Here is a 14584-nt window from a genome sequence, read left to right on the forward strand (position 1 = left end):
TTTCAAATATTACACTTTTTCAAAAATTACTATTTTTATGTCCAAACATTTAAAATGTATTGTGCCGTTCAAAAAAATATCTATTGTCTTTTTTCTTTTTGGTGTATTCCTTGATACCACTTGATTGGTAACTTGTCTGACCAATTAGTTTGACGCAATATACAACATACCATACCCCAAATTTGATCTCTTTTTCATTTTGATCTAGATATTTATTTACACTTTACAGTACTACTAGTTATCGGCTACTAGTGCCCAACAGCCAAAGTGAACTGTAAAGTACTTCCTTTTCAAAAACAAATTACTGCCCAAAGGAGACAGAAAGACTGAGATTATCCTTTTGGATCATTCATCATCAAGATTCAAGTCTTGAGGTTTTGTAAGTTTCTTTTTTTCTTAATAATTCCTTTTCACTTTTGGATGATTTATAATCTCTGTAATCTGTAGCAATGGCTCTTATTTGCTTTTTTGTACTCCTTTTTTTGAGAAAATGACAAAAATGATCCTTTATCTTTGAGCGTAAGTTTATGAACACAATTATTATAGTGAAATTGGAGTTTCATAGTTTCTTGATGAAGGTGGTAGTCTAAGAGTTAAAATGAAGTAGATTTGTTTTGGAAAAATTACTACTTTTTGGCTATTATAGTATTGCAAAAAAATTTGGTAAGTGTAAATAAGAGTGAAAGTAGAAAGGTGAATATGAATAAAGCCTGATTATTCATTTATTGATATTGAAATCCTCCAAAAAGCCATTCTTTTTTTAGTGAACTAAAAAGTTGTCTATTTTTCAAATGGAAGAACTGCAGATATAAAGGCTTTATCTTCTTGATCTGGATGTCATTTCCTACTGAAGTCTGTACATTTTAGTTTCGTACACACTCTCTGCCTTCGTAAGGTAGGGGTAATATATGCCTACACACTATGCTTCTAAGATCCACTTATGGGATTTCACCGTGTTTGTTGTTGTTGTTGTTGATTTATAATATTGCAATATATGGAATTAATTCTCAGTCAATACTTCATTTCTCATGATTGTTTCATCTGTTTTTTTTGTTTTTGTTTGGACTTCTTCCTTCTCTAGCAAGAAGCCTGATTGTTATAGTTTCATCCAAAGATGAGTTCCAGAAATAAAGGGATTGCGAAGCCTTGTAATTCATCAGCAAAGCAGAAAGCTATATGTGAAACAAGTACTACACCGACGGTTGATGATATAAATGTAGGCGTAGAAGATATGGGGTTGAACTCTGATAAAAAAGATGGATGGGTAGGGTGTGCTAGAAAGTCCAAGAACAAGGGTGGAAGTAGCAATGCTGGGAAGAATCAAGGGATTCTTCCCACTCCAAAAGCCAAACTGGGAATGTGTAACAATACTGTTGGATCGTCGGGACAGGGTTTTAGGAATACTCGAAAACCTGTTGGCAGAGAATGCTACAAACCAACACCTGCTGCAGTTACTCCTGCCCTGAAGAATGGTTGGGATTGGTCATCTGTCGCTTGTTCCAATGAGGACCAAGATACTTATTATCCTGTTGCTGATGGTGTCAAGGCTTCCTGTGAACATAATGGGGAGGATAATGAATCGGATTTGCCTGATGATGACAGTGATGACGAGTTTCCTAGTGATGACGACGTTGATGATCACTTAGATGTGAATGAAATGAGTCACGAGGCACGCAAGGAAAGTCCTTGGTTCAAGAACCTTTTCAAATGTCTTGACAGTTTGGATGTCACCGAGATTAATGATTTGGAACGACAGTGGCACTGCCCTGCATGCAAAGGTGGTCCGGGTGCAATTGAGTGGTTTCCAGGGATACTGTCAGTGATGACCCACGCAAAAACGAAAGGATTTAGGATGAAATTACATAGACAACTTGCTCAACTTTTGGAGGAAGAGCTGCGTCAGAGGGGAACTTCTGTTGTACCTCCAGGTAAAGTGTATGGAAGATGGGGTGGCGGAGAATTTGAAGATAAGGAAATTGTGTGGCCACCGACGGTGATTATCATGAACACGGTGCTTGAAAAAGATGAAAATGACAAGTGGATTGGAATGGGAAATCAGGAGTTGCATGATTATTTCAGCTCTTATGCTGCTGTTAAGGATGCACGCAGTTCATATGGTCCACAAGGCCATCGTGGTATGAGTGTATTGATTTTTGAGGCCAATGTCGTGGGATACATGGAGGCTCTACGTCTCAGTGAGCAGTTTTCTGCAAAAGGAAGAGATAGAGATGCATGGGAACACAATCCAGATCTCTTTTATCCAGGGGGCAAACGTAAGCTTTATGGTTACATGACAGAGAAAAGAGACATGGACAACTTTAATCGGCATTCACGTGGGAAATCAAGGCTGAAGTTCGAGATTCGGTCATATCAAGAAACTGTTGGGAATCCAGCGATGCAGATGTCGGAGGATAATCAACAGCTCATATGGTACAAGAACAAAGCTGCTAAGCACCAAAAGCGGGCTAAGGCTTCTGAAGAGTCTTTAAAACTGGTAAGTGAAAAGCTCCGTCAGTTAGTCGAAGAGAACAAGATTGTCAGACTGAGAACTAAGATGCACCATGAAGGGAACAAGGAAGAGATGGAGTATGTAGAGAAGTTTTTCAACGATCAGTTGAAAATGATTTACGACGTCAGGACTGCTGAGGAGGACAAGTTTGAAAAGATACAGCAGGAACAGCGTGAGATGATCTATCAATCTAATGCAACTACTTCCTCGTCTGAGGATCATGAAGATAAGCTAGCTGCCTTGAGACACAAATACTGGCTGCAATACTTGGAAGAGGCGGTTGCACTAGAGAAGAAATTGGACCTCGAACTGGCCAAGCTTAGGAGGGAGTGCTCACCAAAGCAATCTGAGCAGGTTAAGAGCAGTGATGCCATTTGACCCTATAGTAATATGTGCTTCTGATCTGGCCTATTTCTCATTTCTGTACTGTTTTATCTAGCTCTTGGTAAATTTAGTTTCACAGAGTGTTTTGGCTAAATTACTGTTATAAATTCCTTATAATGCTTCAACTGCAGTTCCTTGTGTGAACAAATGGATAATGTATTTATCTTGCAAAAAAATCAAGGAATTAACCTTAATTTACAAGAAGGTTTATACACATCATTGTCATAAATTGCCTCCTTCGTTCTTCTCTCTGGACTTCACGCTTCTCAATTTTGTTCTTTAGCCACCAGTAGAGTTTAAAGGCTTTCGAAATCTTTACCTATTACGTAATACTTATTGGCATTGACTATGCAAACAACTATTTTGAAAGTTTGCTTTCCTGCTGCCCCCTTCTTGATGGTACATCTGCTCTAGAATCCCTTGAACTGGAACATTTCTCATATGTGATATTTAGTGGGCGTTTGGACATAAAAATTGTGAAATTCCACAGAAAAGTGAAAAACAAATCAAGTAAAAATGGTATTTGAAAATTAGAGTTGTGTTTGAACATGAATACAATTTGGAGCTATTTTTGAATTTTTGTGATTGATTTGAAGTGAATTTTGAAAAATAACTTTTTGGAGTTTTTTAATTTTTTAAAAAATTCCGAAATTCAACTTCAAGTGAAATTTGAAATTTTCATGAGCAAACACTAATTCCGAAAAAAAAAAATTATGGCCAAACGGAAATCACCTCAAGGAAGTTAAGACTTACGACATGATCATGAATTTATATATGGCTGTTTAGTTCAAAGTGATTTTCTGGGTTGCTGTGTGTTAATTCTGTACTTGGGTCATTTCCCTATGCCAAGCCCGAAGCCCTTTCTCAAGAATCTCAATGGAGATTTGATGCAGTTATTACTCACTGTGATATTTATTATATTATCTATTTAATCTCATTTTTCTTATTGAGTCTATTCTGTTTTTCATGCCATAATGTATTCTTCCGGTTAACTTTAGCACAAATGCAAATTTGGCCTGCAACTGTCATTGTTCTTCTTTGTTATTTTTATTAAGTTTTGTTGTGTATTATCCTTCATACCTTTAGTTTTGATTTAATGGCTTTGGATTAGTCTTCACTCAATATAGATAATAATCCATTAGAATTTGACAAAGACCGGAGTCTATCTTTGCTTTTAAAGCATCATCATTCTCCTGCAAGGGTGAAAACAATAGATAAGGAAAGAATAACAAGTACTATGACAAAAGATATGAAAAACTAATTTTTTCTGTTTTTCAAGAAAATGAACCAATGTATCTAAAGTACAGTTGAAAAGAAAAAGGTAGTTGGTTGAAGATTTTTGATTGAAATATGGTTAAGTTTCAAAGAGAGTTGCTTTCAACTCTCTTAAATTTAATAGCCTGTTTTGTCGAGCTTCTCCAAGTCAAAAGCATTTTTTTTTTTTAAAAGTGTTTTTTTTCCAAAGTCGAAGTGTTTGGCCAAATTTTTTGAGGAAAAAAAGTACTTTTGAGTAGAAGCAGAAGCAGTTTTGTAGAAGCAGAAAAAAGTAGTTTCTTTCCAAAAGCATTTTTTTGAAAAAAATACGCTTAGAATCAGTTTTTAAAAGCTTGGTCAAACACTAATTGCTTCTGAGAAGTGCTTTCAAATAAATTAACCAAACACAAACTGATTCTCACAAAAAATACTTTTGAAAAAAAACACTTTTGAGTAAAAGCACTTCTCAAAATAAACTGATTTTTCTAGCTTGGCCAAACAAGCTATAAGGCTTCTTCCACATCTCAAACTGTGCTTCTGTATTTGTTGATAGAATTAAAGTAGCTTAACCTTAACAGAATATATATATATATATATATATTTTATTTTTTATTTTTATTTTTTTTGCAGTATCGGGTTAAATAGACCTATAATATAATTCACATGAGCATACACTTACACTTTGGTAAGCTTTTGAAATATCTTCACCAGCTGATTGATCATCATTCTCACTGTTAAAAAAAAAGCCAATTCAGACTTTACAGAGAAAATGTGAGATATTACCAAGAGTGTACATCATAACTAAGGAATTCACTTTGTTCAGATTTTCCAATTAGTAAATCCTATCGCGTTTAAATTTTACGTACTGATAGTACTTGCGGTATCAAATTGATATGATTTTTTCTTTTTGGTTTCCAGATTAATTCCCCGGCAAAGAAACAAAAATATACAAACTTTGCCAGGTTAATTTATGCGTGATCACTAAAATTTAAGAAATTATACATTATGCTTGTAAATTATTAACTCTACATTAGTGAAGGCAACACAAGAAATAATAACAAGGCATCCAAAAACTAAAAGAAGATTTTTAATTCTTTTTAGGTTTAGGACTCTTTATATACATAGGGAAAAAAGATTGAAACTAACGTTTAAACGGATATAGTCAAATTGATTTGTTAAAAAATAATACTCCGTAATAACAATTTTGAGCACTTTTATCTTTGAGATTCTTTTTTACTCTATTCTATTGGCTATAGGAGGTTACTTTGTGAGACTTTCTCGTAGAATTTTCTTCTTGTTATAGGTATATTATGTATAGCTCCTCTCGCTTGGAAATACTCTTTTCTAAGCAAACATATACATATGAACTTTTGCATGATTAAATTTCTACAAATAATTAACAATGTTGTCTCTTTTGACTTTTTTCAAACTGAAAAAGCTCCTTCCTTTTCTTCCTAAATTTGAAGACCTCTTATTAGGTGCGGGCCAACATCATCCGGGGAATAAAGTAAATCCTTAATAAGAGGCCTTATATATATATATAATTAGACAAGTGAGGATGTGTAATTAAAAAAAATGAGAACTTAATTTTATAGAGTACAGAAAATTAAATAAATTTAACGTTGATTGCATCACAACTTAAATGAGAGAACTCAGAAAACATACTTCCTCCGTCCCAACTTAAGTGACTCATTTTTTTTAGTAAGTCCCTTTCTATATTTGGTAACAATTCAACTTTAGATTTTTCTTTTTACCATTAATGAGATAATTTCTAGCTCACAAATTTCTATGATTTATTTAAGATTACAAGTTTCAAAAGCATTTATTTATTTCATAAACTACATGTCTAGTCAAACACTTTTATATAAATTGGGACAGAGAGGGTATAATTTATGTAAGAAAAATAAATAATAAGTTAGATTGTTAGATATAGTTACGTGACCAACTAATGAATAGAGAAATACAATTAAGTAAAAAAATAAAATAAGATTGACAAATAACTATTTTAGTTATATTAATTAGAGGAATAAATCGAGTTATTAAAAATTAACATGACAATAAAGAAATAAATTTATCAATAATAAGAGATAATTATATAAATACTATACTACTGTATATAGAAAAATAGTAATTTTGGGGCGCTTAAATTTTTGGGGGCCCAAAACAAGTGCTAGGTCAGGCCGCCCCTGCCCTCTTATCTGCTAGTTTTGGGAATGAGATCTCTTCAATAACTTAATACTCTGGCGCTTTAATTTTTTATTTTATTAGTGAACTTAAATTATTTTCATATTCATTAAAATACACACAATTAAAATTATGCAGAATCCTGACGGTCATATCTGTTGGAAATCCCAGAATTTCAACAAATTACCAGCGCAGAAATAAACCGTTGAAAAAATAGTGGTCGTGAATAATTTCGACAGCAAATCATCGCTCATTCGAAAGTCATTTCAGATGAAAAAGGACTTTCTAATGTACATTTTTGCAATCAGTAAATTTTTAATAAAAGACTGCTTTTATAATGACAATGAACGTAAGAAAAATTCTTGAGCATTGGGGGATTATGTGTTCTTGCTGAAATAAAAAAGAAAGAATGATAACTTGTAAAATTGAAATAATAAAATCATAATATTGAAATAAATTTTGTGTTGGATATATTGACTGAGATGATTGAAAAGCTCTAAATACTTATTGAAGGCTTGAGCACAACCATAGAGAAGAGAAAGCCTAACTCTTTTCTTGTAAAGTAAGATCGATGTGCACGCGCTCTGTAATTGCAAATTAGCGTTCTATTATTCATTCGATTCAATTAGTTATGTTGAATATGACATGATTTTTTGCCAGCTATGCTTAGGGAGTTAGGGTTATGCAAATTGTGGGGCGAAAGGTCATCCCGCCTTCACGTATGATCCGAGGTAGGGTCCTATCCCAAGAGGGTGTGATGTAGGCAGCCTACATGATGCAAGCATTAGTGGCTCCATGACTCGAACCCGTGACTTATAGGTTATACGGAGAAAACTTTACCGTTTCTCCAAGGCTCCCTCCAAATTGTCGGGAAAAACTATTAAGCTTATTTAGGCTACTGGAGTTTGATGTGCTATAATATATTCTTATGCATTTGCCTTTTAAGGATACTGTGACGACAAATATCTTATCGAAGAAATGAAGGTATAATTGGTGCAGACTTCCGGTGTTGACACTTGATAAAATTGTTTGGGCAACTAAAGAGGGTATAATATTCCGTACAAGTAAAATTATCAAGATTATCTCCAATATTTTGATACTTCATGCAGGACCTCTTACAAAGTTTACCCTCTACATTCCTAATTTTAGAGGTTGTACCGAGATTGATGACTTGATATCTTTCCTCTCTAGAAATGGCGTTCAGCATCTTGTTCTTGGACTTCCATTATGTCTTAAACCATACAAATTGTCTTCTTTATTTTTCACATGTTTGCAGTTGAGGCATCTGACTTTTGAAAATTGCTTAATAGAGCTTCTTCCACCAGCCTTTTGATAAAGTTAATTAGACTGAAACTATGCAAAGTTACAAATTCTTCCGAGTTGCTTGGAAGTTTAATCTCTCATTGCATGTTGCTTTAGCATTTGGTGCTGGAGGATATCAGAGTTTCTAATAACAACATCATTGAAATTAATGCTCCTAGGCTAAGATCATTTGACTTCGAAGGCAGTATAAGATCTCTCTTATTTAAGGATATCCCTCGTTAGCTAAACTTTCATTTAGTTACTGACAATATTTTGCATGGGTAGGAAAAATTAATATTGCCATATTTTTTAACCTTTTTCTGCTCTTGAGCATCTCCACTGTCACAACTCAAAGTTCAACTGTCGTAATGGCACATAACTCAACCCACTAGGTAAGCCAAGTAATATTCAACACAACTCATATGAGAATAATAAGAGTAAATGAGGAAAAAGATTGAATTTCTATTCAAACTCTCATGGATTGGTAGTACAAGTCATGAGCTTCTAAGACTTAGAATTTAAGCAGTTGGCATGAAATAAATAAACCATCTGTTCGAAATATACATAAACCGAATTTCAAAAATCTGAAGCTACCAAGGACAAGTGGCAACTATCACCGGAATGCAGGTATATCTTCAATGCCAGCCCCCGCCATACACAACAACATCAGCTTCAAGATCTGCACGCAGAGTATAGTATGAGTACAACCAACTCCATGTACTCAATAAGTAACAAACCTAACCTCACGTTGAAAGCAGTGACGAGCTCGTAAGAAGGTCAGTATCCATCACCAATAGCCAATAATAATTCATAACAATATAGTAAAAATAGTAAAGGTATATAACTCAAGAGATGTAATGCTCAATTCGTTCACAGATACGGAAAAGTAAACATGCTTTTCAAGTGTAATAGTCCAAGTCAAAACCTTACCACTGAAATCAATTAAACACGAGTTTATAAAAAAATTGTGTTTTTTTCCCAATTACAACATCAGATAGGACTTTTCATTTACCAGTTAGCATGAGAGAAATGCATCTCTATGCCTACATGTCAAATATACATGTCAAGTTATCAAATGTCATATCACTGTGTAGTATGAGGAAGATACATCTCTATGCCTATATATCAAATATACGTGTCAAGTAATCAAATGTCATATCACCATCTAGCATGAGAAAGGTACATCTCTATGCCTACATGTCAAATATACATGTCAACTAATCAGTCTCACAGTGAAATCACTAAGTTCATACAGTCTTAGCACACTCTATGTGCCTGGCTCAAATGACCTATTTGATCACACACAATAAATATACGTCAAATCAATAGTATCACCGTAGATCCATCAAATAATCACACTTAGCACTATACGGGTACCTGACATAATTGCCCATCATCGAGCATGTGTATATAACACTGTGTCTGCGCCTACTGCTGGTATGTCAGACTCCGGAGGGGCGGATCCTACCCAAGCGCTAATCATAATCACATAGCCCAAATAATGGGGATTGGTACACGCGTAGCCTCAAATCAGTACAGCTTAGCCCAATGTGGGACCTGGCATATGCGTCACCTCAATATCAATATAACTATTGCGGCGTGCAACCCGATCCATATATCCATATCAATACGGTTCTATGGCCCATATCAATCATCAATCCGCTCAAGTCTCAATATGCAGACATCATCAAACACAATCCAATAATATAACACAAAATATCATAATATGCCACAATAAAGTTCAAACTCGTGTCATGTACAAGGACACCAATAACATGTGTGATAGCATATCAAAAGTGCATAGAGACAGAGATATAACATACGAACGTGACTATCATGACTGTACAGTGTGACGACGGCTAAGGTAAATAGCTCAACATGGAAAAAATAGCCCTATCATGTCTCAAACAATTGAGCAGGTAGTCTAGGCATGATTTCTAGATGAATAATGTCTAACATAGTCGTATAAATGGAGAAAACATGATATCAAAGAAGCATGATAGCAAAACAAGGCATATAATAGCCTAAGAACTATCCGGATCATGAAAACCTCGGTGGACACACTTGCACCTATCACCTAGCACGTGCGTCACCCTAACCCATCTCAAATATCATAGTTCCCAAGGATATTTACACTCAAGTTCAAGTTTATATATGTTACCTACCTCGAACAAGCCAAATTAAATACCGAGCAAGCCAAACATTACTCTAGAAATACCATCTCGTGTGAATCAACCTTTGAATGCCTCAAAATTAGCCAAAAGCAACTCAAAAATATCAAATAATGCCTTATGAAACAAACCCAAGAGATAAAAGTGGAATCTTTAATCAAAAACTCAAAGTCAACCAAAAGGTCAACATGGATACACACCTCGGAACCCGACAAAATGTACAACTTCCAATAACCCATTCGAATACGAGTCCAACCATACTAATTTCATCCAACTCCGACTCCGAATCAATGTTCAAAATCCAATTATACTCTTTAGAAATATTTTTGATAAAAACTCCCAATTCTCTAATCAATATATGGATTAATTCACAAATAAACTACTTTAATCATGTTTAAATACAAAATTTGAGGTTATATACTGACCCCCATGAAAAGAAGAGAAGAATGTCGCGCAAATCACCTAAATCAGAGCTTTAGTACTCAAGCTATGCTCAAAATACCAAAAGAACACAAGGATTTCTGCTTTTGCGCCCAAAAATCCGCACATGCGGTTTTTCAGCTGTCATTTCCACTTTTGCGGACCTTTTTTCGCAACTGCGGGGTCGCAGATGCGGACTCAACTTCGCGTCTGCGAATGACCAACACCAGCTTTCTTCTCTGGCACTAGAATGAGCATAACTATCTCATACGATGTCCAAATTCAACGAGTCTTTTTACTATGGTTCCATAATTATGATACGGATCTAATGCTTCAATCAAAAAATATTTTGGAGCTCATTTGCTTAATGTGATACCACTTATGCTAGAAGAAACAACATCGAAATATCAAAAACAAGCGCAACATAACCCAAACCCATCTGAAACTCACCCGAGCCCCTCGGGAACCCATTTGAAAATACCAATAAGTCCCAAAATATAATACGGACCTACCCGAGGCCTTAAATCCCCCATAACAATATCAAAATTATGAATCATCAATCAAGATCAATCTTTTAAGTTCATAAGTTTCAAACTTCGAATCAAGCGTCCTATTCAAGCCTAACCAATCTGGAATGGGATTCGAACTCGATAACATCAAAGTCAACTCCCGATCAAACCTATGAACTTTTCAAACCTTCAAATTGTCAACTTTCGCCAATAGTGTCGAAACCTTCTAGAAATATCCAAATTCAAATTTGGGCATACACCCAAGTCCAATATCACCATCCGGACCTAACGAAACCATTAAAACTTTGATCCGGGTCAAATAAACAAAAGTCAAACTTAGTCAACTCTTTCAACTTAAAGCTTCCTATATAAGAATCATTCTTCCAAATCAATTCCGAACAACTCGAAGACCAAAACTGAGGATACACGCAAGTTATAATACACCATATGAAGCTACTCATGACCTCAAGACACCGAACTAAGTGCAAATTCTTAAAACGATCGGGCGGGTCGTTACATTCTCTCCCACCTAAACATACGTTCGTCCTCGAATGTGCCAAGAGTCGTTCCAAAGCCATCGAATCACCATACATATACCCGTGGATGATCCCACACCACTCTAATTCTTATAAGACTCACAACACTACCTAACTTAAGATCCTTACTTCAACCTTAGTCCATAAACCTTAGAACCCTAACCCCCAACATCCGAAATTCATTATAAGACGCGATTCTCGCATCTATACAGTGCATAAGTCTGAACAGGCTGAATCAAGCCATAACCATAACCTAACATGTAATCACATGATATACCACATAACCCAGATTCTCATAGCAATAACTTCCGACCACAATAGTTGCTCAATAACAAACCCAGTACCGATATCAAACCTCGTATCAAACAAAACCTTGTTATAATCCTTCGTACACTGCCAATGATGAAAAAACACACAGAAACTCATAACCACCACTTATCATATCAGTAAGTCGTGGAGCTTTCTCGCCCGATTAGAATCATTTCCAAATTCTAAGCTGACTAGAGACATTATTCTTCCAAACATACCTTAATCAAGTCCGATAGCACTCATTCAAGGTCCAATAACCTCACCTCATCTAGTACAAGCTTCTCAACTGATATGCCATGTCACTACCATCTATAGCCGCATATCATGTAATCCATACACCAAACATGCAACAACTCAAATGTACCCAAAAATAGAAAGAGAATCAAATGAGAGAACCATTCCGCAAGCTCAACAGATACCACCACAAACGCATTCGGAACAATAATCCGAACCTGATAACATCAAAGTCAACTCCCGGTCAAACCTACAAACTTTTCAAACCTTCAAATTGCCAACTTTTGTCAAATAGTGTTGAAACCTTCTAGAAACATCCAAATGCAAATACGGGCATACGCCCAAGTCCAAAATCACCATTTGGACTTAACAGAACCATCAAAACTCCGATTTGGGGTCAAATATATCAATGTCAAACTTGGTCAATTCTTCCAACTTAAAGCTTCCTATTTAATAATCATTCTTCCAAATCAATTCTGAACAACTCAAGACAAAAACTGACGATATACACCAGTCATAGTACACCGTATGAAGCTACTCATGACCTCAAACTACTGAATCGAGTGCAAATACTCAAAATAACCGGGCGGGTCATTACATCGACTTGGACAACGATAATGTCGAGGTAAATGTGCTTATCACTTTATTTGGTATGCATTTTTACAAATGGAACATCTTTTGGGCTTTTAGTCATCCTGAACTTTGGCATTTTCGTCCTAGTTTTTTGGCTAGAGCAATCAAAGTGTGCCAAGAAGACTATATGAACTTAATTATGTCAAACGTCTTTACCTATCTGAATTTGTTTGGATAACTTGAAGGTCATCTCATGTGATCTTTGCTTGATTAGAATCTTCCAATCCTTGCAATATATGGAAGTTGAGGTTTTTGACTTTCCTTTCTCTTTCTTATTTTGCACTTCTTTTTATCCTCACTATGTTTAGAGAGATGGGTCTTTAGTAATCCTTCGTAGGTAGATGATGACGGTGATAATGATATTCCAGCTCTAGAATCTCTTGAAGTAGAAGCTTTCTCAAATGTCATATTTAATCACCTTAGGGAAGTTAAAGCTAATATTGTTGACTATAATATATGCACACACTACTAGAAATTCGCTAAAAACCGACCAAAAAAACCGACCAACGTTGGTCGGTTATGGCCAATTACCGACCAAAACGCGACCATTATGGTGGGGACGGTGTTTTGATGGTCGGTAGCTTAAAATGACCATCTGACAAGTTTAATTACTTACCGACCAACTTTGGTAGGAAACATATTTTATTAATTTAATTTTACCGACCAAAGTTGGTCGGTTTAACTAAATTATTTTTTTTATTAATTATTAAAATTAAAAAAAACCGACCAACTTTGGTCGGTAATTGAAAAAATATATTTTTAAAAAATAATTAAAATTAAACATTACCGACCAACTATGGTCGGTAATCTCAACAGTGCAGGCAAAATACCGACCAAAGTTGGTCGGTAATGTTGAATTCTAGGAATTCAATGTTCATTAACCGACCATAGTTAATACCGACCCAAGTGGATGTGATACCGATGGCTGTGACCCGAGTGGCTGTGACCTGAGTGGCTGTGACATGGATGGATGAGATCCATGTGGCTGTGATATGTAGGGATGTGATCCATGTGGATGTGATGCAGATGGCTGTGAGGCAGCTGGACTGTATGTCAGACGTATAGTCCTATGGCCCTGTGATGGAAGACTGGGTGTCTGAATGAAGGTGTACGACTCGTGATGCTGTGGCAGCTCAGTATAGCCGTGTGGTGGAGGATAAGACATATGCATCTCTGAAAAGGGTGGACAAGAGGGAGTATTAGTTTCTACCCTCCTCTTTCCCTTCCTACCCTTTTCTTGACCCCGAGAACTAGTAGGGTCATTGTTACCTTGACCCTTTCCTGCCATCTGCATAATATAATACACATTTAGATTGAAACATATAAGAAACTAGCTATAAAACGAGAGTGCTTTAAAAAACCAACTTTTTAATCGTCATCGACGTATTGTTCCTCGTCCGAGAATTCTTCGTCCTCACTTGTTTGAGCTTCATTAGTTGATTCTTCGTCCTCATTTTCTATAATTGTTACTTTATTTATATCAACTTCTTCCAATATGCGTTCAGGATGTTCCAAATTATTTTCTAACTGATCGTCCACTATTTGGTGAACATTGGAGATATCGTTTTGATATGCAACATCTAACATATTCTCGACTTCCACCCTACCTACAGGCTTAGTTTTTATTACAACCCACCAATCGAACTTATTCCGCCGCAATGGATAAGGAGCATAATACACTTGCCTAACGTTATGTGCAATTATGAAAGGATCATAGCGATCATACTCCCTCGTATGATTAACCTCAATTATGTTGTATTGGTTGTGTACTCTTGTACCTCTTGTTGGATTTGGGTCAAACCACTTGCATCTAAAGAGTATCAATTTCTTATATAGCCAACCTGTATATTCTAGTTGTAATATTTCTTTGACCACACCATAATAATCAATATCTCCAACTTGGTTGCCATCACCACCTTGAACCCACACCCCGCTGTTGTTGCTATTTTTATTTTTAGAGCAATCTTCTGTATGAAACTTATAACCATTCACTACGTACTTAGACATTATTGTGACCTAAAGCCCAGGTCCCCAAGATATATCTTTCAAAAATTGATTTACACCATTATTTGGATTATTTACCTACATAGAGTTAAAAAAATTCATAAGTTAGCACAACTTATGTTTGATACGTGGTTC

At 35.7% G+C, this 14584-nt stretch overlaps 1 protein-coding gene across 2 annotated transcripts; it reads left to right on the top strand.

Annotated features, from left to right (window-relative positions):
* The first annotated feature begins 206 nt into the window (after positions 1 to 206).
* Positions 207 to 3033, top strand: LOC107821429 (protein SUPPRESSOR OF GENE SILENCING 3-like). 2 transcript variants are annotated; one of them, XM_075234035.1, is made up of 2 exons: positions 207 to 374; positions 1082 to 3033. In XM_075234035.1, the coding sequence occupies exon 2, from the start codon at positions 1115 to 1117 to the stop codon at positions 2885 to 2887; it is 1773 nt and encodes a 590-aa protein (XP_075090136.1). In that variant the 5' UTR covers positions 207 to 374; positions 1082 to 1114; the 3' UTR covers positions 2888 to 3033. The 2 variants fall into 2 exon arrangements, with proteins under 2 accessions (XP_075090136.1, XP_075090135.1); XM_075234034.1 differs by having other exon boundaries at positions 208 to 379.
* The last annotated feature ends 11551 nt before the right edge of the window (positions 3034 to 14584 follow it).

Source organism: Nicotiana tabacum, chromosome 17 (genome assembly GCF_000715075.1).
Source record: "Nicotiana tabacum cultivar K326 chromosome 17, ASM71507v2, whole genome shotgun sequence".
NCBI classification, from domain to species: Eukaryota; Viridiplantae; Streptophyta; class Magnoliopsida; order Solanales; family Solanaceae; genus Nicotiana; species Nicotiana tabacum.